Source organism: Nothobranchius furzeri, chromosome 2, assembly GCF_043380555.1.
Source record: "Nothobranchius furzeri strain GRZ-AD chromosome 2, NfurGRZ-RIMD1, whole genome shotgun sequence".
Classification (NCBI taxonomy): Eukaryota; Metazoa; Chordata; class Actinopteri; order Cyprinodontiformes; family Nothobranchiidae; genus Nothobranchius; species Nothobranchius furzeri.
The window spans coordinates 30,119,339-30,145,071 of record NC_091742.1 but is presented as its reverse complement, the minus strand read 5'-3'; the positions used below and the strand labels follow the sequence as shown (position 1 = coordinate 30,145,071).

At 45.3% G+C, this 25,733-nt stretch overlaps 1 protein-coding gene across 2 annotated transcripts in view; it reads left to right on the top strand.

Annotated features, from left to right (window-relative positions):
• Window positions 1-730: 730 nt before the first annotated feature.
• The window catches only part of snap25a (synaptosome associated protein 25a), a 50,103-nt gene continuing 25,100 nt past the window's right edge, over window positions 731-25,733 (top strand). The window contains exons 1-4 of one of the 2 annotated variants that reach the window (XM_015948367.3): window positions 731-908; window positions 16,011-16,154; window positions 17,018-17,059; window positions 24,313-24,361. In XM_015948367.3, the coding sequence (XP_015803853.1) occupies window positions 16,083-16,154; window positions 17,018-17,059; window positions 24,313-24,361 (163 nt within the window). In that variant the 5' untranslated portion in view covers window positions 731-908; window positions 16,011-16,082. The remainder of the gene's footprint in view (window positions 909-16,010; window positions 16,155-17,017; window positions 17,060-24,312; window positions 24,362-25,733) is intronic. The other variant, XM_015948366.3, reaches the window with a different exon arrangement.

Here is a 25,733-nt window from a genome sequence, read left to right as displayed (position 1 = left end):
AAACAACAATAGGATTTTGGAAAGTCAGGTGAGAAAGCCCCGCCCCTTTTGCGAAGCAGAGCTCATGGTTGACTTCAGGTTTTAATTGAGTCAGACTTGGCATTTGAGATTTCTGGGGGTTTTTACATCATCACAGTTTGGATTTATGCATTTTGGATGCATTTCTACAGATAGTTAAACTAACAGTGATGTCACAACGTTCTGAGCTGCTTCAAAATTCTTCTTTTTTAGTGTTTTAGACAAAGATGTTTGTCTCATCTCATCCTCTTTAACAGCGATCCCATTAGAATGGCTGCTTTCATCTCTCACTGCTGTATGCAAGGCTCGTTTAATGTTTTAAACATTTCTTAAGGAATTGGTTACCACGGCAACCCTAATGAATCACTGGCTGCAGTTTAAGCCTTACTTGTTCTTGTTGGGCTTTTATTGAAATGAATCAAATATCAGACACGTCAACACATTTAGTCTCCCCCAGATCGTTCCAAAGACGCAGCAGCTGCGTCAGAACACTCCAGAACCTCTTCAGAACTTGGGTTCCTGTTCAGAGTCCAGCCGCCATGGATCAGATCAGAGATCATTTCATGACAGAATCACGTGGTTCTGATGAACGTCTGAACATGGTCACTGAGTCTAAAGCTGACATGTTGTGATCAGCTGCTGCCTTCCAGAACTGGACTTTCTTCAAGTCTTTCTCTCTCCCTCTCTCTTTCTGACAGATATCTATTAAAAGCTGCTGCTGACGTCAGAAGCGTCCGCCATCTTTGACAAGAGCTGCCCTGCTTTTCCCTCCCATTGAAGAAGAAGAGAGGACTCAACCAGGGCGCAGTGCCTTTGCAGCATCCCAGGCTCATACTGGTATCGGTCAGCTGTTGATCTGGGCAGACGCGGGGCACCGACAGCAGGCTCAGGTAGGACCTCACACCTTTCCACACCTTAGACCAGCTGAGCTGGACTCCGTCATCTGAAGAGCTTAATGCGCTCTGACGCAGAAGACCGTTAGAGGGCTGAATCTGCCGTTTACAGGATCGTTTCTACGATGTTTGTGGGTGAGGAAAGCCGAGCATGAGAATGCGTGACCTCCCTGTGGGTGATGAATCTCTAGCACGCAGCGGGTTTGCGGGAGGATGCTGCGCTGCGCAATCAATGCGCCTGTCTCAGATGCAGGCGTCTTCAGCGCTTCAGCACGACGGACAGCGACACGCGCGGTACCGGTCCGGTCCAGTCCGGTTCGCGCCCAAACACCATCGATAAGAGCAACCCCCCCACCCCCACCCCATCACAGCCATTTTGGAGCAGAGATGTTTTTAAACGTGAGGATGATGATGTCGCAGCAGGGTGATGAGGCGTGAATCAGTCGGAAGCGGTGGAACACGGATCTGTGTGTGTGTGTGTGTGTGGGGGGGGGGGGGGGGGCTCCTTTTTTATTAAATAGCGTCCACGCAGTTTCTTTTTCTCTGTGGCACGCGCCTGTGCGTGACCGTGAAGGAGAGGAAAGTTTCCGCTGCGGGGTTGGGTGGAGGAGGGCGGGGGAGGGGGCTTGTCCCGCTGGAGAGTACCGGAACCGCGGTAAAACCCGCACTATGACACCCACGCCTCATCCATCCACCCGTCTCCGAGGTGACGCAGTAAACTGTCAAAGATCGCCGCGTGACGTGTCAATCGGTCACACGTGGCGCACAAGAGCGTCCAACGCTTTTGCACCAGCTTGACTCGTTGCGCATTCACACCTTATCCCCCCCTACCCCCCCCCCCCCACACACACACACACACACACACACGCCTCCACCCCACCCCGATGCGGTCTGTCCCGTGGGAGATCGTGGGGTTTCAGACGTTTTTGTCTGTTTGTTGCTTCTGGTGCTGATGCTGGCGTGCGCGCCCGCAGACACGGGCACGCGGAAGCAGGGAGATGATGCTGACTGCCCTGAAACGCGATGATGCAGCAGATCAGAGGCTGGAGCGGTGCTGGTCTCTGGCGCAGCGGGAAGGGTCAGCGGCGTGCCGCTGCGTCTGGATCACTCAGATGCGTCTCTGAGGGTCTGGGACACCAGAGCCAGTGAGGACGGTCCGGGTACAGCGTGGCAGGATGCGGTTTGTTAAACATGCAGTGAAAGACTGACTCACATCATCCTCACACAGGCTGACAGCTGCTTTTATCAGATGTTCGTCCATCCTTTCAGTCTTTAGGGGATGACCATCAACTGTTTTCATGAGGAAATGCACCAAATATTAGTTTTTCTAACATTTTAGGATCGGAGATACTTCAGATCAATTCAAAATAAGACCATCTTCTACTGAAATTGTTTATTTTGCTTTAGGATTAACCCAAACCCATGTTCAAGCATCTGTCAGCCTCACTGATTTAAACGGTGCTGACCTGTGTACAGATGTTTACTGGACTCTAAGGTGCGTTACACCAGGACTCTGAGCATTACTGAGCCTGAATAACAAACTTTCTAAAAGAAATCAACATTTCTGATGAACTGGTAGCCTAAAACTTTGTGTCTGCTCACATAAACACATCCATATCTGAGACCTCACCGGGTTTATGAAGAATCTTCTGGAGCTTCTGTGCTGAGCATTTTGTGGCAACTCGGCTCTCCTACACAGGACCCCCTAATGACAGACGACTCTGCATGCAGTGTAAACATCAACATGAGGATCAAAATGGCCGCTGAGGCCGCCTGGCTGCAGCAGCTCTGCCGCAGGAACAGCTATGATGTTGTGCTTTGAACAGCAGAGTGATGCAGAGCAGCGTGGACACAAGGCCATCAGTGACCCATCTAGAGCTTCCCTCTATTAAACAAACCTAAACGCACCTTGGTGAGACCTTTATCTCTCAGGCTGTGATCACTGTTGTGTTGGCTCATGAGAAGAATCCAGAGAGAGGAAACAAACGTTGTTTTTACAGGAGCAGCCAAGCAGCGTGGATGGGTGATTTACTGTAGAGCACCCATGCTGGTCTTTATTCTTCTGATCCTCACCAGCAGCAAACCACATCACCTCATGACCCCCGAGACGGGCTGTCTGCTCCATCTATGACTGAGTTGAAGGTTTTGGTTTTTAACTGTCGGGCACCTTCGTATTTCCCAGCAGAGATCCTACACGTGCATGATAGGAGAGCTCTGTTGCTGTCAGATGTTCCCAGAACTCGTCTTGTGACTCAGAGTCTGCCGAACAAGCTCGGATGTTGGGAAGCCGCAACTTTGAGTGCTTTAAGTCGATCTTAAAGACGTGTTTTTAATTCCAGTAATCAACGGGCTGGTTTTGGGTTTCTGGCTGGTGCTTGCACCTGTGGACTGGGTTTTGCTTGTAAAGTGCTCCATAAACAAAAGGCTGAAGGATTTTGGCCCTCAGTGATGGTGAGCTGTGTAAACTGGCAAATGTTGGACTATATTACTTTTATTACAGTGAAACTGAAGTTAAAGTCCCATCAGCCATCACACACCGGTGACATGCATCTCTGCGTTTGAGCCATCCCTGTGGGGAGCGCTGCGGCCGCGCTCAGGAGCCGCTTGGTGGTCTAGACCCCGTAATCCAACCCCTTAAAGCTGAGTGTCAAGCAGGGAGGCACTGGGTCTTCGGTAAGACCCGACCGGGGTTAGAACTCCGATCTCCCAGTCCCAGGCTGGACGCTCTACCACAAGGCCACCGAGCTGGCGGATTGCGATCACCAGCTGATTTTTGCTGATGTCTCATATAAACAGCTGCTGCTCCTGATTGGCTGACATGAATCAGGACGTGAGTCACTCGCTGGGTTCTGCATGTAAACGTATCATGTTCACCGCTACGCTGTTTGTCTTGATGTAAACATCCGTCTGAAGCTTCTGTTGTTACGTATTTACACATCCCACACCAGCGTCAGCATGGATGTCACAACGGAGCTCAGCGATGGTCTGTGGGGAATGTTTACCCGGTACGTCCCAGGCAGGGCTCACCTGATATCAGCATCTCAGCATTCAACAAGACCACAGCTACATGTTCACATGTCTCATACTGTGATTTATTAAATATAAGCTGGAAGTTGGATTAATGAAGGGACCGATAGGTCAGGGGTCTCCGACCTGCACCGTTGGGGCCACCAGAAACTCTACTGGTCCCCCTGCAGTAGAGATACGGCCCAGCCAAACATCGGGCCGATAAATAGGAATGAATGCATTTTAGTCTTACTTCCTGTTATTTGGACATCTCTCCTCTGATTGGCTAATAGCAAAAGGACTCCATCCCTAACTTTGTTTGCTGTGAAATGATGTTTTATCTCCACAAATGACCCACGCCTGGAGGAGTTCTGCTGTGTGGTGGAGAAGATAATGCTAACAGTTAGCTTCTACTTGCTGAGACCTTCTCTGATGTTTCCTGGATGCTAAACCAACAACAGCTTTCCCGTCGTGAGTCCAGATTGGTGAGTCCAGGAATGTTAAGAGACAGGGTGACGTAGAACTGTCAGGATTTAGAGTTTCACCGTCTGTTTTCTATCAGAAGCTACTGCAGGAGGGAGGTGTAGGAGACTATTTTCATGTTCAGCCTGCATGAAAACTCAGAGTGACCCATTATGATCAGAAATAATCTTTAAAACACATTTTTTCAGTGAACTGAGCTTAAAACATGAAAATGGACTAAAAACTCGGCAGCACATATCGGCCATCGACTAACCGTGACCTCTGCGTGTCGGCATTAAAACCCTACATCAGTCGGTCTCCTCTGCAGCTGTTTTCTGTCCAGTTCATGCAACGCTGTGATGAGACCTCAGGGGTAGAGAGATGGTGACGATTCAGTCACATCTAATCATTTATTACCCTGTTCAGTAGTCCACCTTCATGCAGACTCTGGTTCTGGTTCTGAAATAAGCATCAAAGATGCTGATGGGACGAGCTTGGACAGACCCTCCGGAGACCAGAGCTGTTTCTAGTCTGAAAACTTTATCTTCATTATTTGTGGGTAGGCGAGCCGGGCCTCAGGAACATGAAGAACACACGGGTCTTAAAGATTTCATAGCTCTGAGTTAAAAACAGAGAAAACCACTAAAGCGTTTTAAAATCCAGTCTCCCTGAAGAACGAAGCAGATCTGAGCCAAACACAATCATAATGCTGATGTCCTCAGTGGGATGTGGCTGTTCCACTGGTGTGAGCAGAAGCACACCGCCCTCCTGTACATGTGACACTCCTGTGTGACGGGGTAGTCCCGTCCCATGAAAACACGTTTTTGCCTCCTCAGTATGTGGCGCACATGGACGTAATTTTGGGGGGGGACAGGGGGGACATGTCCCCCCCACTTTTTCCAAATTCAAGTTTTGACTCCTGCACTTTTTACCATCCAAAAACAATATTACACTATAGTAAATTGACACTGGTTGAGCTCTATAGGACCAAGCGGAAAACAATCATTTGTGTTGAAGCCTGTTTCCCATTGGAGCATACTGTAAAGATACCCCCCCCCCCCCCGTGTCCCCCCCACTTCCAAAGTGAAAATTACGTCCATGGTGGCGCACCCAGGGGTGCACACTTGGTTACGTCCATGTTGATGTCTGAATTGTTCGTGTTTCTCTGCGTAGCGGAGTGGGTTAGGGTTAGCACTGACACAAGCAGATGGGCGGGGCGGAATGAGGAGATTAGGAGATCACTGCAGAACGAGAGAAGGGTGTGTGTGGACAGACTGTCGGCGTTTGGGGAACATGAGAAGTGCTTGGGAGAATAAGAAAGCGGGGGATTATGTTGGGTTGGACTGAGCTCATTATAAATACTCTTTTGTTGCGTAAATGTCGGCATTATTTTTCCCTTTGGGACCCCAGGTGTGTGAACAAATACACGACTTCCTGACTACCGGCTTGGCCACTGAGGTTTATTTCCCGTTGTGGAACCTTTTCTGCACGTGGTGCAGGAGGAACCCACGACACCGTGCTTCACTAGTTAAACAGATGTCTGTGTGTTATTCTGGTCTGCTGTTTTAGGACTGAACTGGTTTAAAATACAAGAATCCTAACAAATCCATTCAAGCCCATGTTGCAAAAATGAGGACACCCCAGTTCTAGTCTCAGGAGAAAAGCCCCACGTAAGACTACAAAATTCTATTTAACAGGTGTTCAACCACAGGTGAGTCCAATGATTCATCTAAGAGGTGTCCAGCAGACAGGTGACTTTAAAAGGGCGTTACTTAACAAAGAAAAGCCCCTCCCATTTCATGCTGCCAGCAACGGCTCCACATGGAAGAGAAATGTCACTAAATCCGAGAAAGGAAATAATTTCTGTACACAAAAAGGTGAGGGCTACAAGAAGATCAGCAAAGCTTTACACATGGGTCAGAATACTGGAGCAAAGAGATCCAAACATGTAAGAAAGATGGAAGTGCAACCATCTTACGGAGACGTCCAGGGAAGTTAACATCTCAGGAACGTCTTCTGATGAGAAGGGTTGAAGAAAATCACCATGCAAGTTCTCTGCTGTTAGCTAAAGCAGTAGAAAGCCAAACTGGAGAGACCGTTTCCTGTGACACCATACGGCGCACACAGCAGAGGAATGACACTCATGGGTATCGTCCACGAAGGAAGCCTCTCCTAAAGCCCCGACGCTAAAGCACAGCTAGGATTAGCTAGGGCCCATGCTGACAGAGGTGGAGAGTACTGGGACTCTAGACTCTGGAGTGATGAGACAAACATCACTGATTTGGAACTAATGGTTTCAAAACTGTATGGAGTCGTAAAAGTGAGGGTTTCAAAGAGAAACGCATGGTGCCTGCAGTGAAGCATGGTGGTGGCGGTGTCCTTATGTGGGCTGCATGAGTGCTGCTGGTGTTGGGGAGCTGAGGTTCACTGATGGTATCATGAACTCAACAACGTCCTGCTCTATACTGAAGGAGAAGATGCTGCCATCACTCCGTGCACGTGGTCGTCGTGCACTTTTCCAACCTGACAACGATCCAAAACACACATCTAAAGCTGCTGCTGTGTTTCTGAAGAAGAACAGGATGAAGGTGACTGAATGGCCAAGTGTGTCTCCTGATCTGAACCCAGTCCAACACCTGTGGGGAGTTCTGAAGCAGCAAGTGGAGCATCACCCTCATCCAGCATCCAGGCTCTAGAAGAGGTTCTTCTTAAGAATGGAGACAGGTTGATGTTGCAACGTGTCTCCCACTGGTTCACTGGAGAACAAGATTGTTCCTGTTTGGAGATTGGAAAGGGAGACAGATTTCGGGTTTTTGGGCGTTCACATAGAGGAAAACCTAACCTGCAGTGTTAACATCACGACCATCATTAAGAAGGCTCAACAGAGACCATACTTCCTGAGAGGCTTAAGAACAACAAACTTACTCAGAAAGTGCTGGCGTCCTTCTACCGTTGCCCCACAGAGAGCATCCTGACTAGCTGCATGCGTGCTTTGCCAGCTGTCTAGAAGAGCGTCACAGCAGCAACCAGGAAAGCGCTCCAGAGGGTTGTCCACATGGCCCAAGAGACCATCGGTCGCTCTCTCCCCACTCTGGAAGATCGGTGTCGTGCCCGCTGCCTCAGGAAGAGTAGCAACATTCTGAGGGACTCATCTCCTCCGGGTACCTCTGAACTGTTGCCCTCTGGGAGACGTGTTAGGTCATTAAAAGCACGAAAACCAGTTTCTATGCAAAAGCAATGAGCACATTAAATACAGTATAGATGTGACTGTCATCATGATCCTTCTGAACTGTAATACCATGTGTGGTGCAATAATGCATTACTGGAATGAGGATGTGAATGTGCGTGCATCTGTGTTTTATTTACTTACTAATTTATTTTTATTTCTTGTTTTTATCCTTTTTATCATTTTAATGCACCGCAGGAGATGACACCACTTTTTACATTTTGTTGTACTTGTACAGTGACAATAAAGACATTCTATTCTATTCTAGTCTATTCTCTTCTACTCTACTCTATTCTATTCTACTCTACTCTTCTCTACTCTGCGACAGGAAAATCCTCAGTGCTTATCCTGCTCAACTTATCGGCAGCATGTGACACTGTCCACCATGACATCCTTTTGTCCACACCCTCTACTGTCCACTCCTTGTTCCCTCCTCTCCATGACTGATGTCAAGTTGTTGTTATTGTTGTTGCTGTTAGCCTCAAGGGCAACATACCGATTATCACTTGTAAGTCGCTTTGGACAAAAGCGTCTGCTAAACACATAAACATAAATATAAATACATAAACATACTCTAGTCTGTACTATGCGGTAGTTTTTCTTGTGGGGTGAATTCATTTTAGCTTCAACCAGTTTTAGTAAAACGGAACATTTTTTAATCACGAACCTTCATTTCATGTTGTGGAGTTAAACGAGCGTTCAGTAAAGCTCAGCCTTGTGAAAATTCGGGAAACTGTTTATTTGATAATTGAGCTGCTGCTTAAATTCATGCTTTTAAAGGGGGGGGGGCACATTTCTGCTGTGCCCTGTCGGTTCTGATGTAAATGCAGAGACGACGCTTTCGGCCTCGGGTCATTCTTATTCTCTCCACATTCGTTAGACTGACTGACATTTATTTGCTGTACTGGTATTATTCTGGGTGCGTTTTAACTTCGGCGTTAAACTGGACTGACCTGTGACTAAAGCTCCATCTGTCCCTGTTTTTGGAAACCTTGAGTAGAATTCTTGGAGTTTTAACGTTATTCCAAATCGAAACTCCCAAAGCTACAAGGACCAGATGAGCTGTGAGCAGATTGTTGGTGGACTTGAGGACGGCAGCTCGATGGTGTGCTGCAGCCCCACAAACAACCGACGACATCTGCCTGCATGAACGTCAAACATCTGTGAGGTTTTTCACACGGAGAACCTTTCCATCTGGTTGTTTATCAGATCATAGAACAGGAACTGGGTCTACTGGACAACGATGTGTCCTCCGGCTTTCCACTCATCCCAACTCCCCTCATCCTGTCTCCAGCCCTCAGGCAGATAAAGGGTCATGTGGGTGATGAATGGGACTACTGTAGCCGTTCCCATGGAGACCAAATACACTAACAGGACAGGTCCTTTTGGAGTGGTCTCCTCTCTTTGAACAACCTCAGTATGGAGAAACAGGGATGAGTTTTAGCCAAACTGATGCCTTCAAGGCAGATCTATTTAGTTTCAGTAAACAACATTTTGCTGTTGTTGTTTATCAGCTCACCTGTTACATCTGTTACTTGCAGAGTTCATGTCTTCAGTAAAAATCGTCTTTTGATGTGTTGCTATGGTAAACCATGAAAACAGACTTTTAGCATGTGAATGTGAGAATGAGCACCTGGCTGTGGGACGCGTGTTAGCCTACGCTCTCGGTCACATCAGCTGCCAAGCACCATGAAGGCTCGCGCCGTGCAGTCATCGTTCCGTGAGCTGTGAGTGAGCCGCTTCAATTCTGGCAGGAAGTCAAACCACAAGAGAAGAGGCAGGATGGTGAACTTGACTAAGAGAAACATTTCTACACACTCCTGCGGAAAAACAGCGTTTCCATGATTTTAATGCAGTTTTTACAGCAAAAGATGGATTTAATAAACGTGAATACAAACAAATCCAGCAGCAGGATCAGCGCAGCTTCTGTTGTCAACAAGCAGGGCAACCTGGGGTGCACACACACACACACACACACACACACAAGCACACATAGACACACACACACACAAGCACACATAGACACACACGCACAAGCACACATAGACACACACACACACAAGCACACATAGACACACACGCACAAGCACACATAGACACACAGACACACAAGCACACATAGACACACACACACACAAGCACACATAGACACACACACGCACAAGCACACATAGACACACACAAGCACACATAGACACACACACACACACAAGCACACATAGACACACACACACACACAAGCACACATAGACACACACGCACAAGCACACATAGACACACACGCACAAGCACACATAGACACACACACACACACAAGCACACATAGACACGCACAAGCACACATAGACACACACACACACAAGCACACATAGACACACACACACACACACACACACACACAAGCACACATAGACACACACAAGCACACATAGACACACACACACGCACAAGCACACATAGACACACACAAGCACACATAGACACACACACACGCACAAGCACACAAAGACACACACACACACAAGCACACACACACACACACACACACACAAGCACACATAGACACACACACACACAAGCACACATAGACACACACGCACAAGCACACATAGACACACACACACACACACAAGCACACATAGACACACACAAGCACACATAGACACACACACACACGCACAAGCACACATAGACACACACAAGCACACATAGACACACACACACACACAAGCACACATAGACACACACACACACACAAGCACACATAGACACACACGCACAAGCACACATAGACACACACAAGCACACATAGACACACACACACACAAGCACACATAGACACACACACACACAAGCACACATAGACACGCACACGCACACATAGACACACACAAGCACACATAGACACACACACACACAAGCACACATAGACACACACACACACAAGCACACATAGACACACACACGCACAAGCACACATAGACACACACACACACACACAAGCACACATAGACACACACGCACAAGCACACATAGACACACACACACACACACAAGCACACATAGACACACACGCACAAGCACACATAGACACACACACACACAAGCACACATAGACACGCACAAGCACACACACACACACACAAGCACACATAGACACACACACGCACAAGCACACATAGACACACACGCACAAGCACACATAGACACACACACACACACAAGCACACATAGACACGCACAAGCACACATAGACACACACAAGCACACATAGACACACACACACACACAAGCACACATAGACACGCACAAGCACACATAGACACACACAAGCACACATAGACACACACACACACACACAAGCACACATAGACACGCACAAGCACAAATAGACACACACACACGCACAAGCACACATAGACACACACACACGCACAAGCACAAATAGACACACACACACGCACAAGCACACATAGACACACACGCGCGCGCACACACACACACACGCACGCGCACACACACACACACATGCACGCACGCATGAGCACACGCACGCACACACACACACACACACACAGCAAGGGCACGGGGGTGGGGTTGAGCAGAAGTGCTCGTTGAAAATTCTCGCCTGATGTGAACACACGGGAACCACTCAGTAGCATTCTCTGGCCTGACGGGAAATCTTGCTAAAACTCTTGGGATCAAATCTAACTTTGTAGTGAACCACCATGGCTGACGAGGAGGAGGATTCTGATTGTTAAACATTTTAAATAATCTGCACGCTAGACTGTCCTCAGGGCAAACCAAAAACATGTTGAATATCTTAGATTTGTAATCGGAGTAGTCCAGATTTTCTACCAGGAACACCCAGCAGTCTTAGCACACCACACAAGACAGGAATATCTGATAAGATATTGGAGCCATTACGGTAATCGTCTTTAAGGTTGTTGAAGGAGATAAGAAGTTAAAATCCTGGGCCTTACACCCATAAGCCTTTAGACTTTGTGAGTTATTCAATTATTATTTTGTTGTAATTTTACTTATTTTTATAGAATAAATGTTAATAAGTAAATAATAAATAAAAACTTCTGATAATTCTGGTGAATGAGGTATATTGACTGGAAGGAGCAGTAAAGTGTTAAAATGAGGACGTTTGCTAGCGAGCTTCTTCAGAGTGGAATGCAGCCATCTGTTAAAAGTGTTTGTAAACGGTTATTTCTCCTTGCAGCAGCGTTAGAATCCTCCACCATTCGCTCGGTGACCTTTGGTGTGTGTGACATGTGGGAGCGTGCTCTGGGAACAGTTGACTAAGGGTTTCAGTCTTCTCAGGCCCATAATGCATGCTATTGTACTTGGAGCAGGGGAGCACTGGGATGTCGCCGCAGAGCTCAGCTGTCCTAGCTGATGCTTTCAGTGTGACGCTACATCAGAGCAGGCCTGCTGTGGTTCCTACAACTACCCTTTACATGAATACACATCCAGTGACATGTGACAGAGCTCCCACATATCCACACTGACGTTTTCACCTCTACTCAGCTCCAGCCGCTGTTACACAGCTGTTCAGTTCAAAAAGCATCAATAGATCCTAGAGGGAAGTGAAAAGGTTAATTACCAATCATTGTAAATGCCCCTAAACTAGACACAACCAGGATCCACAAACACTAGCAGGTGGTGTTAAAAGAGCCAAACAGCAGACGTCCTAATTAATGCTGAACTCCGTCATCATGGACCAAACTGAATCTAACGTAGAGATTGTGCTGTTATCAGTGGCTGTTGTCTCTGAAACCACCTCCAGCCTTCTAGTCTGGTCTGAAGCCAGAAGCTCACTGGGCTGTGAAAGTTGGTGATAAATCGTAAACAGGAGGGAGTTTGTTCACGTCCAGAACCGTCAGTGAGTGTTCCAGAACTTTTCTACCGGTGTAGTCAGAATTGTTGTGGATGTCTCGCGCTTTTGTCTAGTTTCCTCTCCGATGTTCCTCTCAAACATTCCCAGTCAGATGGAAAATCTCATGAGACCTCTTGAGCGGTCGCTCCAGAGGTAGAGTGGGTTGTCCGGTCATCGGAGGGTTGCAGGACCGATCCACGGAATTCTGCTGTTGTGTCCTTGGGCAAGACGCTTCGCTGTCACCTTTCTGATTGGCTATGTCACATTCAACAGGCAACACTCTTTACTGTCCTCAATATTGGGCCAAGACAATCCAACATGTGAAACTTGTGGTCCGAGTGGGCCCGAGTAGAAATCTGCAGAACTGTGTTGCCGTGTGACCCGGGCCGTGGGCAACCGTCAGCAGGAGTGATTAGGGACAGAGAAAGACCTTCGAGATGGAATCATTAGGGCATTTTGTGACTGACTTAAGGTTTGTAGGACACTGACGGGACCTGTGCGTAAATGTGGCTATCTAAATATACCAACAGTGGGATTCCAGCGGAACATTTTATTGTTACTCTGGCTCTGATGGATGCTGGTTCAATCTCATAAATAAATAGTTAAGTTTTATTTTATTTTTCCGTTGTGACTAACTACCAACCCTGGAGAGTTAAAGCCGTTTTACTGAAACGTAAACTGTGTTCATCTGAAGTATCATCCTGGCTCCACTTTGTGCAGCAGAGCAGAAAACATGTTTTATTAATCACACTCAAGTGAAGTCTCAGCTTTCCGTACATCGCCTCCTTACAACCACGTTTAGCTGTGTCAGTGAAAAAAACAAGCGTTGAGACAGAAAAACAAAATGGTGAGCTAGCAGACATGCAGTCTATTGTACTGTATTATACTGTAGTGTACTGTGGTGTACTGTATTATACTGTAGTGTACTGTATTATACTGTATTGTACTGTAGTGTACTGTATTATACTGTAGTGTACTGTATTATACTGTAGTGTAGTGTATTATACTGTAGTGTACTGTGGTGTACTGTATTATACTGTAGTGTACTGTATTATACTGTAGTGTAGTGTATTATACTGTAGTGTACTGTAGTGTACTGTATTATACTGTAGTGTACTGTATTATACTGTAGTGTACTGTAGTGTACTGTAGTGTAGTGTATTACACTGTAGTGTACTGTATTATACTGTAGTGTAGTGTATTATACTGTAGTGTACTGTAGTGTACTGTATTATACTGTAGTGTACTGTATTATACTGTAGTGTACTGTAGTCTACTGTATTATACTGTAGTGTACTGTATTATACTGTAGTGTACTGTAGTGTACTGTAGTGTACTGTATTACACTGTAGTGTACTGTATTATACTGTAGTGTAGTGTATTATACTGTAGTGTACTGTAGTGTACTGTATTATACTGTAGTGTACTGTATTATACTGTAGTGTAGTGTAGTGTACTGTATTGTACTGTAGTGTACTGTATTACACTGTAGTGTACTGTATTACACTGTAGTGTACTGTATTATACTGTAGTGTAGTGTATTATACTGTAGTGTACTGTAGTGTACTGTATTATACTGTAGTGTAGTGTATTATACTGTAGTGTACTGTAGTGTACTGTATTACACTGTAGTGTACTGTATTATACTGTAGTGTAGTGTATTATACTGTAGTGTACTGTAGTGTACTGTATTATACTGTAGTGTAGTGTATTATACTGTAGTGTACTGTAGTGTACTGTAAGTATTTCTGAACTGAGTTAGAAAACAAAAGTTACAATGTTACAAAATGAGAAATACGCGTTACAAAACAAGTTATGTGTTACAAAATGTGAACTACGTGCTACAAAATGAAAGTTACAATTTTCCAAACATATTACAAGTTACTTGTAATATTGTCTCAGTCCTAGCTCCACACTAAACACGATTGGCTGGTTCGCTGCAGTTCAGATGGTATAAATGTGTAAATACACTCAACAACTTTACATCTTTCAGTCCATCTCATGCAAAATGGGAGCAGAAACAAAGGTGCTGCGTTTATACTTGTGTTGAGTGTAATTCTGATTAAATGTAGGTTTACAATGATGTAAATATATGTATAAATGTTTTTATGGAGCACCCTCTGGACTAGCTGCCACTGAGCTGTTTGTGTTGTTTTAACAACCAAGAGCGTCATACTTTTCTTTTCTTCCGTTGTCTCTTTCCTTTGTTCTTTCCGCTCGGTTCGGGTGAGGAGGTCAGACCTCTCACTGCCTCACATGGGAAATGTCAGAGGGAGTGTAACGTGTGATGACGAGGGCAGGGCACTCGGAGCCACAGGACGTGTAGGTGTGTGTCAGGTCAGGGCGGCAGACTCACGGAGGCTGGCTGCCAGAGATTATCAGAGCAGATTCTGATTTTTGTGCAAATAACAAAACACAGTTGTAGATGAAACATGTAACAGCTCCAGGCTCGGCCTCTTACACAACCCCAGGCCTTGCAGTGATTCTAGTGAGCATTGAGACGAGTGATCCCACACGTAATCAGATGCAATCTGAAAACAAACGTGTGTTTCCTGAGCGGATAACAGAGAAGCCTTCTGGTTAAAGGTCGTTCAGGTCACTGGTTTGATTCCTGCAGTCTCTGAAGGCGTTTTCCTCATCTCATTATTCCATGTCATCCGTTCCAGTAGATGGAAAACGGTGATGTTGTAGGCCAGCGTGTGCAGTCAGACCTAACTCAAGCTGACTGAGTTACAGCTGGTTCTAGTGAGGGTTAGGGTTTAGTTAGGTCATCCTTCCTGAGACGTTTCTGCAGCAGTCAGAGTCCACGTGCTGTAACTTCTGTAGATCAGACATGATGGGGAAGGCACACACCTGCAGGACAGGTGTGCCAAGCTTGTGGCAGCATGTTCCAGAAGACTTGGTGCTATAAGTGATTCTGGGATTCTCCAGAACTCACAGATGGCCAGTCCACCTATGGAGGGGTGACATCGGTCACCTCGCTTTCTGATTGGCTACTCAAGACAGGCAGCATGCACCTACACTTTGTGACATTGGGGCAGTTCCAACATATCAAGCTTCCCCAATTTGTAACTGGAGCGGTTCTGTGTGCTTGTGAGCAGACCAGAGAACTCTTACCAACCAGGATTATCTTTAGGCCGCCGGTGTGTCCTTGAGAGTGTCGGAAGACGAGAACTGCGTTTCTTGACCGTTTTTAATCATCTTTCATCGTTGTCCTGTCCTGCTGGCCTCTGATGATGGAGAACAGGAAGACAGCTACAGGAGTAACAGGGTTACACGTTCTCCACAGCTAATCCTCTCAAATCCTGCCCTGACTGATGCTGCCTTTCCTCACTCGCCCACTCGCCTCCCGGTTAATCCACATCTGACAAATCGTGTGTCTACAGGTTAGCCTGCTGCTCAGGGAACAACACCTTCCAGCTGGATTCCTCCTCCAGAAGACGTCCACACACTCCTGCAAATGCAGAGTCACACATGAAGTAGACAGTTGGAGCTAAAAGGTGATTGTTGTCTCTTCCAGCCCGTCCCTGATTCCCGTTAGGATCTACTCTTCCCTGTCGGAGACCCTCTCCATCCTCCACATCCAGCAGCCATGGCAGATGATGCGGACATGCGCAATGAGCTGTCAGACATGCAGCAACGCGCCGACCAGCTGGCCGACGAGGTGAGAGAAGCACTGTGTGTGTGTGTGTGTGTGTGTGTGTGTGTGTGTGTGTGTGTGTGTGTGTGTGTGTGTGTGTGTGTGTGTGTGTGTGTGTGTGTGTGTGTGTGTGTGTGTGAGCGTGTGTGTGTGTGTGTGCGTGTGTGTGTGTGTGAGCGTGTGTGTGTGTGTGTGTGTGTGTGTGTGTGTGTGTGTGTGTGTGTGTGTGTGTGTGTGTGTGTGTGTGTGAGCGTGTGTGTGTGTGTGTGTGTGTGTGTGTGTGTGTGTGTGTGTGTGAGCGTGTGTGTGTGTGTGTGTGTGTGTGTGTGTGAGCGTGTGTGTGTGTGTGTGTGTGTGTGTGTGTGTGAGCGTGTGTGTGTGTGTGTGTGTGTGTGTGTGTGTGTGTGTGTGTGTGTGTGTGTGTGTGTGAGCGTGTGTGTGTGTGTGTGTGTGTGTGTGTGTGTGTGTATGTGTGTGTGCGTGTGTGTGTGTGTGTGTGTGTGTATTAGTGGCTCCGCCCTCTTGCTCTGTCAGGGAACAGCATTTGTTGCATTTTTTAAACAGGAAGTGGGAGTGGGGTAAGACTCTGGTAGGGGGTGACTTGCTCTTTAAGAAGATGAGCATCACAGTCCCTGCTGCTGTTCCCTGGAGGTCTGGTTCTCCTAGAGGAGACAAGTGGAATAACAGCAAGAAAGCCGTTTCCTCCTTACCCCATAACAGTTCAGGGAGAGAGACCAAATTAGTGACGATCATCTTAAACAGCAGATGTGATCCTTCTGGAGTTTTAGTCTGAGTCCATGTTTGCTGCTCATCGTGTGCTGTTGTTTTACCCTGTGATGAAAGCTTGTTGTTTCAGACTCCAACCCTGTTGTTTTCTATCCCAACAGTCACTGGAGAGCACTCGCCGCATGCTCCAGCTGGTGGAGGAGGTAAGACTAAACTGTCACTCATTACTCTTTGTTTATGGGAATGCTAAGTGGACAGGTTATGACAGAAGAAGCAGGTAGAAAGGAGAATCAGACAATTCTTAGGAAGTGTGCTGAGTTTGACCAGAAAACAAATAATTAGTCGAGTTTTAACCATTTGATTTGACCTTGGGTATGATCCAAAAGGGGGCATATTATCCTCTCTACTGCTTCTATAATTAAAACCACCCATCTGTGTTTGGTCAGACTGAGGTGTTCCATGCTCCTATGAGCCGTTTGAAAATGTGCCTTATTGTGATGTCACAACAAGGCTCCCCTCACCTGTCTGTGCTTAGGGAGGATGTGGAAGAGCAGCAGCTCTACTCCAACCTCCTCCCTGGATATCTGAGTTCATTACCTCATAGCAGCCAATCAGGGGAGAGGTGGGCGTGGCCAGCAACAGCTCATTTCCCTTAAAGTGACAAGCCCTTAAACAGTTCATTCTGAAAATGCCAAGAGTAGTGGGACAGACGAGTCCGTGAGAAGCAGCAAGTCCAACCCCCGCTCTGGGGCCAACACTTGGTCCCAGTCCACCCCTGCATCATCCCAGAGAGGCATCAGTGATGTCCTTTATGGTCCGACAGGCAGGCGTTCGTGCATTCGGAGCATCGTTTTTTCCCGTTTTTAGTTTCAGTCAACGAAAACTTCCTCAGGTCTCGTCAACTTTCAGTTACCATGGAGCCTCTTTTAGCTCGACAGCGTCTCGTTATGGTCATGAGAAGACGGGGCAATGATCTAATTGTTAAGAAAAGCAGCGCTGGTGTGTGATTACATTATATCTACTGGATTCAGTCTTGGTGCTTCTATCTAGAAGTTATGGCTGCTCACTGATGATCAGACATGTTGATGTTTCCAGCTGTGAAAACTATTACATATTTCCTGTTTTTGCTTTTTTACTTTTAATGTTTCAAATAAAAAATCCACATGAAACAAACGTAACCTGGAAAAGTAACTGACACTGTGAAGTAGGCTAAACCAGGACTAAAGCACGGCAGGCCTTAGTTCAGGTCACAGGTCAAGTAGGTGATGATGCGTTCACTGACAGATGAAATGACAGAATCAACATTTATCTTTAACACCGTCCTGATCTAAGCGCCGTGACCGGGAGAACGATGAGTCAGCTGAGTGGTTGTGTAAATAGCTAGTTACAGGAAATGAACAGACGTCACACACACACACACACACACACACACACACACACACACACACACACACACACACACACTCCTATACCCTAAGGATCTTTATTGACGTTACAAAGCACGCACACCAAGGAGTGAAACTGATACACCAAGCGTAACCGTGGCAACAAGCAGACAGAGATGGAGTACAGAGAGCAGCTGGATGTAAAGGAGGGATGACAGAAACTCAGAGAGCTCTCAAGGTCACATTGATCACACGTTTGCACACCTCATCACACGGCTTCAGCCTGAAACGACACCGTAGGCTGAGGAGGCAGACAGGAAGAGCTGGAGCAGGTTGACACGTCCTTCAGGGTGATTGATGAGCGTGAGCATCAGAAGGCTGAGCTGTAAAATAATTTAAGTCATCACGCTAGATCAGTCTTTCTGCGGTGGAGCGCACCGGCGTCTGCCCACTGGGAGCTGGTAATAAGATAATAAATATAATAATATACATTCCCTTCTGACTGAGTGCTGCTGCAGCTCGTAGGGCTTGGTGTCATCCTGGACGTGATCATCCTGAGAGTTGTAGCTGAAACAGCTGGACGTTGCTGGATATGTTGGAGACATTTAGCCTCTCATCCCAGAGAACCCTAACCCTTCCAGAGACAATCACACTGGTTGTGATTCGAGTCTTTTTCTTTCTTTCTTGAAAACGTGTTTTTGTCTAAATGAAGGAGATGTTGTTGTTCACAGCATTAAAACTAATGTTAAAGTTGAGATGGTTTCATCAAGTAAGACCGGTGGTTAGCCGGCTCATTTAAAGGTTGGGTCCTTGAACGAATCGATAGGGACTGGTGTCATGTTACATCCAACAGTGTTAAGGAAAGCGCTGCAGGTCCTTAATCAGACCTGGACGGGGTTTAGTCTGCCTTCCCCAGCAGCAGTCCCCTCTAACCTCCCCACAGCTTCTAGTCTCTTTGCTAAAAAAACACCTCAAAAGAAGCCGACTGTTGGGCACACAACACTTTCCGTAGTTCACGTGGGCGTTTTGGTTGAGAGAGGAACAAACCACAGTTGTGATGCAGACAGAATTATTTTTGATCTAGGCTAAATATTCAGTCTTAAAGCTGTCATGGAAAATTTGAATAAATAAAGTAGCTTAAAACATTTTTGTGCCTCTTAACAACATTCTAACATGATCTTGCTGTAAAATATTGTGGAGATAAAAAGTGGTGGTCGTCTCGCATTTGTCTAAAAACCTCCACCAGTAGCATGTTTTGGACCAGAAGCAACAATTGACCCTCCGGTTGTCAGTCCCACCCGCAGCCGCACTTCCCCGGGTCCTCCACTCATCACACACTCACATGTTTAGCAACAGAACACCACCGGTGTGAGAGGTTCTCCACTCAATAACATCAGAGAAGGAGAAACAGCCGGCTGCTACCACCTCAGCTTTGGAAAAACACCGGAGTTGTTTCGTCCGGCGTTTCTGGTTCCGACAGAAGCATCAAACTGAGAGGGCGGGTGAGCTTGTTCTCTAGATTCACTAAAGCAGCTTTAATTAACACGTTTAGATGTAGATTTCCACATTTAGGTGCACCGTTATACATTTGGACTAGACTGTCTTTATCTGAATTCAACTTTATTAGATTTAAACATTTATTTCCAATCTTCCAAAGTAAAAGGAGAGCCACATCCCACAGACCAAAACTTCCAAAGAGCTGCAGAAACCGTCAGAAAATTGTTGAGACTTTTCTTAAAGATCACTTCAGAACCCGTGCTTATTGGACACAAACTGTAAAGACTTTAGGGTTGTATTAAATCGTTTACATCATTTCCTGTCTTATTATGACTGTAAAAACACTTTCTTTAAGTTTTTGCACTGAATCCCTCTCACATAAAGCAGTTTCAGCCATTATATTCTGGACAGTTTCAGTACCGTTCAGATTGAGCTGTTTCAGGTTTCTGTCCCTTTAAGGAAACAAGCTGAAAGTGGCCACACCCACCCATCCCCCACTCAGGCTGCTATAGGGAGCCTAAGCCACGCCCACCTACTTCCTGACCACGGGTCCCCGGAAGAACGAACAAATGAATGCAAGTCAACGGGGCTAAAAACACTATTTTCTAATTCCGCTTGTTTTGTGCCGTGGATTTCACGTATGATGTCCGTGAACTTTAAAGACACATTTTGATACTAAGAACGCGCTTATTTTCGAACGGGGGAAACGCATTTTTAGGTTATGTGTGAAAATAAGTCCAGGACTACAAATGCGCTTCACCAAAGTGTCGAACCAGACACGGAGAAAACTGAGAGGAAAGGGCTGTAAGTTCAGCAAACTTCCCACAGGAGGAAAGAACCACCATGAATCTGGTCATATGGTGAGTAGCAGCTAGAAAGAGACAGGAAACGATCGAGTCAGATAAACCATTCCCTTCTATGCCTCAGCTAGTAAAAGTTAATCATTAGCAACTCCACAACAAGGCAACAACATGAGACGCGTTCAGGCTCATCGCCTTTTGGGAGATAACGCACCAACCTTCAAACTTTTTAACCCAGAAACATGCTTTACACAGTGTTGCCAACTTAGCGACTTTGTCACCATTTCTAACGACTTTTCAGACCCCCTTAACCACTTTTTTTTTTTCAAAAAAGTGCCTAGCGACAAATCTGGCCACATTTCTTACCCCCTCAGCTACTTTGACTACAACTTTGTAGCCGACTTTACCTGCAGATTAGAGATGCATCTGAAGCGACCGTCCTTCCTTCCAGAGGATCAGAGAGAAAATGATCTGCGCATGTGCTTGCAGTGTGATCACGCTGCCCCCACTGGCCAATCAAACCTTTTGTGGGTTTTCACAAGTCCATTATTTGAGATCGCCACCGGAGCTACAGTGGGGCAAAAAAGTATTAAGTCAGCCACCGATTGTGCAAGTTCTCCCACTTAAAATGATGACAGAGGTCAGTAATTTTCATCATAGGTACACTTCAACTGTGAGAGACAGAATGTGAAAAAAAAATCCATGAATTCACATGGCAGGATTTTTAAAGTATTTATTTGTAAATCAGGGTGGAAAATAAGTATTTGGTCACTTCAAACAAGGAAAATCTCTGTCTCTCACAGACCTGTAACGTCTTCTTTAAGAAGCTTTTCTGTCCTCCACTCGTTACCTGTATTAATGGCACCTGTTTGAACTCATTATCTGTATAAAAGACACCTGTCTACAGCCTCAAACAGTGAGACTCCAAACTCCACTATGGCAAAGACCGAAGAGCTTTCGAAGGACACCAGGAAAAGAATTGTAGACCTGCACCAGACTGGGAAGAGTGAATCTACAATTGGCAAGCAGCTTGGTGTGAAAAGATCAACTGTGGGAGCAATTATCAGAAAATGGAAGACATACAAGACCACTGATAATCTCCCTCGATCTGGGGCTCCACGCAAGATCTCATCCCGTGGGGTCAAAATGATCATGAGAACGGTGAGCAAGAATCCCAGAACCACACGGGGGGACCTGGTGAATGACCTGCAGAGAGCTGGGGCCACAGTAACAAAGGTCACCATCAGTAACACACTACAACGGCAGGGAATCAAATCCTGCAGTGCCAGACGTGTTCCGCTGCTGAAGCCAGTGCATGTCCAGGCCCGTCTGAAGTTTGCCAGAGAGCACATGGATGATACAGCAGAGGATTGGGAGAATGTCATGTGGTCAGATGAAACCAAAGTAGAACTTTTTAGTATAAACTCAACTCGTCGTGTTTGGAGGAAGAAGAATACTGAGTTGCATCCCAAGAACACCATACCTACTGTGAAGCATGGGGGTGGGAACATCATGCTTTGGGGCTGTTTATCTGCTAAGGCGACAGGATGACTGATCCGTGTTAAGGACAGAATGAATGGGGCCATGTATCGTGAGATTCTGAGCCAAAACCTCCTTCCATCAGCGAGAGCTTTGAAGATGAAACGTGGCTGGGTCTTCCAACACGACAATGATCCCAAACACACCGCCCGGGCAACAAAGGAGTGGCTCCGTAAGAAGCATTTGAAAGTCCTGGAGTGGCCTAGCCAGTCTCCAGACCTCAACCCCATAGAAAATCTGTGGAGGGAGTTGAAAGTCCGTGTTGCTCGGCGACAGCCCCAAAACATCACTGCTCTCGAGAAGATCTGCATGGAGGAATGAGCCAAAATACCAGCTGCTGTGTGTGCAAACCTGGTAAAGACCTATAGTAATCGTTTGACCTCTGTTATTGCCAACAAAGGTTATGTTACAAAGTATTGAGTTGAATTTTTGTTATTGACCAAATACTTATTTTCCACCCTGATTTACAAATAAATTCTTTAAAAATCCTGCCATGTGAATTCATGGATCTTTTTCACATTCTGTCTCTCACAGTTGAAGTGAACCTATGATGTAAATTACTGACCTCTGTCATCATTTTAAGTGGGAGAACTTGCACAATCGGTGGCTGACTAAACACTTTTTGCCCCACTGTACATAAAGGGCGACCGCTCCTTCCGACATCCTGCCACATTTCAGCAGCTGAGCTCGGCTGGCTCTGGCAGGCAGCGTCGCACTCACACATGGCTTCTCGCACCACTTGTGGTGCATTCAAGGAACATTGGAACTCTATGATGAGTTCAATAACGTAGCACATTTAAAACTTTTATAAAAAACAGAATAATACTGTAAGACAAACACCTCAGGTCATTGGCAGTTTGCATGTAACGTTTCTGAATACTAAATACGACCTGCTTCTTTTTACACAAAAGTACTAAAAACAACAAAACCAAACAAAAACAAAACATATTTATATAATCTGTTAGGTCAGTATATAGCACTGAATCACAACAGAAGAAGACATCTCAAGGCACTTGAAAACTACAAGAGAAAATTCATTTGAATTCAATCATACATACATTCCTATCGATTTAATATTTTTGTGTTTACGAGTTCCATTCTCTTCAGACAAAATATAAATGCTCCTTCCAGTTTTATGTGCCATCTTTCCTTGATGTTTTAAAAGCTGCTGTTTTGTATTCTATGGGTTTTTTATTTTAATAAAATATTTAAAAAGAAATTAAATAACTTTAAATTAAATCGCGTGGGTTTTATTTGATTTACTCTACAAGACCGGAGATGTCATGAAGCAAACGTGGTGATGTCATGACGCAAACCAGATGACGTCATTGCATCGTATGCAAATTAGCACGTGACGTCATCTGGCGACTTTTGGGGGGAACTTCAGCTACTTTCAGTCAAAAGCAGTTGGCAACACTGGCTTTACAGCAGGGGTGAAAGTCTAATTCACACTGGGACGAAGTCGCGGGCCTAACTCAGTATTTATAGAAAAGTGACGCAAATGTGCACATCTTCCTTTATCTACAGATGTGTGTTGTTGAACCATTTCATGGAAACAAACTTATTTTTGCATAAACACTGAACATGGGATGACCAAATCACACACCAGCAAGTAACTTTTAGATAAAACATATCAGTCGTTACCACTGTCCCTGTTTTGTTTACTCTTTTAATTCCTCACATGTGTACATACTCGGCATTTAGTCATTTTTTTACCTGTTGAATGTTTAAAGTTTTTCTGTTTTCTTGTTGTTTGATCTTTATTCTGATCTTTTACTTCTGTAATGAGTGTCATCGCTGCTGGGACGCCAAAGTTTCCCCACTCAGGGACAGTAAAGGGATTTTCTATTCTGTTCATCAGCCTGTAGCGTTTCCAGGTCCCTTTTTCGAGTAGGTTTCATTTTTTTACAGGCCAACAACAAAAACCAAAAATTATCTCTTACATGAAAACATCTCATCTGTTAACTTTATTGCTTTGGAGCAGAACAAGTGCATGAATATAAAATAATCCAAGCTCAGTTTGCTCCACTCTGAGCCCTTATCCAGTAGATAGACCCTACCAGCTATTTTCAGCATCCTACAAAAATCTGTTTTGAGCTTCGTCTGACAATAGGTCAGCAGATTTGAGTTTCTGGTCCGTCACTAATCTCTGTTCTGTTTCAACCCCCCCCCCCCACCCCCCCCACCCCCCACCCCCCATCTTGTTCCTCGTCCACGGCCGTCTCTGGGGAGTAGAGCAAAGATGCCGGCATCAGGACTCTGGTCATGCTGGACGAGCAGGGAGGTAAGTCTGGAGTCAGAGGGATGATTTATGGCATCATGTCAGAACCAGGCTGGTAGAATATTTATGAGTGTAAGTGTTCATGTTGGATTTGAACCACAAAAGAAAGAAATTGTTCTGTTGATGTTTGAGAATGTATTCTTGTTTTCATTTCAATGCATTTTAACCAAACTTCTGTTAGATTTTCTTTTATTAACGATTTCAAAATGTTGTCTTTGATTTAAAGCGTGATTATCTCATTAGTAGAAATTACTTTGGAGAGGTTTTCCTTTCTTTAACCTTTCTTTACCTTGGCTAACCTTTTCTCCTTTTTTCTGCTTTTAATTTGTCACCAGCTGTTTTATTCTGTTTTTATATGTTTCTTTCATTTCCTTTTAGCCAAGGCAGACATCATAACCAGCATCAAAGTGCCAAAACACTAACAAATCCAGGGAAGATGATTTAAAGCCAGCCACTGCAGTAGCTGAATCCCCACAGCTCCATCCTGTAGCTGATGTGAACGTGACGCTGCAGCTGGTGGCAGTTCAGAGTAAAACTGTTCTCATACCAGTTTGTGGCGGCACTGTTCCTTAAAGACAACATATGTAATTATTTATGTATAAATAGAGTGTCATGGCTCCAGCCATCTTAAATGTGAAAGGGCGAGCCTGTTCTCAACCTGTTGGGCTAAGCTTTACTGGTGGGCTGAATATTCAAACTGGTCGGAGAACAGTTCCTTCTGTTCAGATAAAAAGTGTAGGAATAAAAGAAGTGGACAAAAGAAACGATCGATTTAACTGGTAAAGACAAAATATCCAACCACTTGTCTCTCAACCCATGTACTGATTTGGACAATCCCTCGTTGATCGTAAAAATTAAATGGCATTACTTTGCAATTATAACAATAAGTTCATGAGCCTCCAAGTATTTCATTTAGCTGTAAGGTATACAGTCCATCTCACAAGTCCTTTGGGGTCAAAATACACATTCATCCAAGATGAAGTTCTACTCTCCAATCTGATTTTCACCTGCAAGATCTTGTTCCACAACTCTGAACCAGGAAATATTCCAGGATGTAGCTGTAAATAACTCTGAGTCTATTACAAACTCTGAGTCTATTACAAACTCTAAGTCTATTACATACTCTGAGTCTATTACAAACTCTGAGTCTGTTACAAACTGTAAGTCTATTACAAACTAAGTCTATTACAAACTGAGTCTATTACAAACTCTGAGTCTATTACAAACTCTAAGTCTATTACAAACTCTGAGTGTGTTACAGTCTGTAAGTCTATTACAAACTAAGTCTATTACAAACTATGAGTCCATTACAAACTCTGTCTATTACAAACTCTGTCTATTACAAACTCTGAGTCTGTTACAGTCTGTAAGTCTA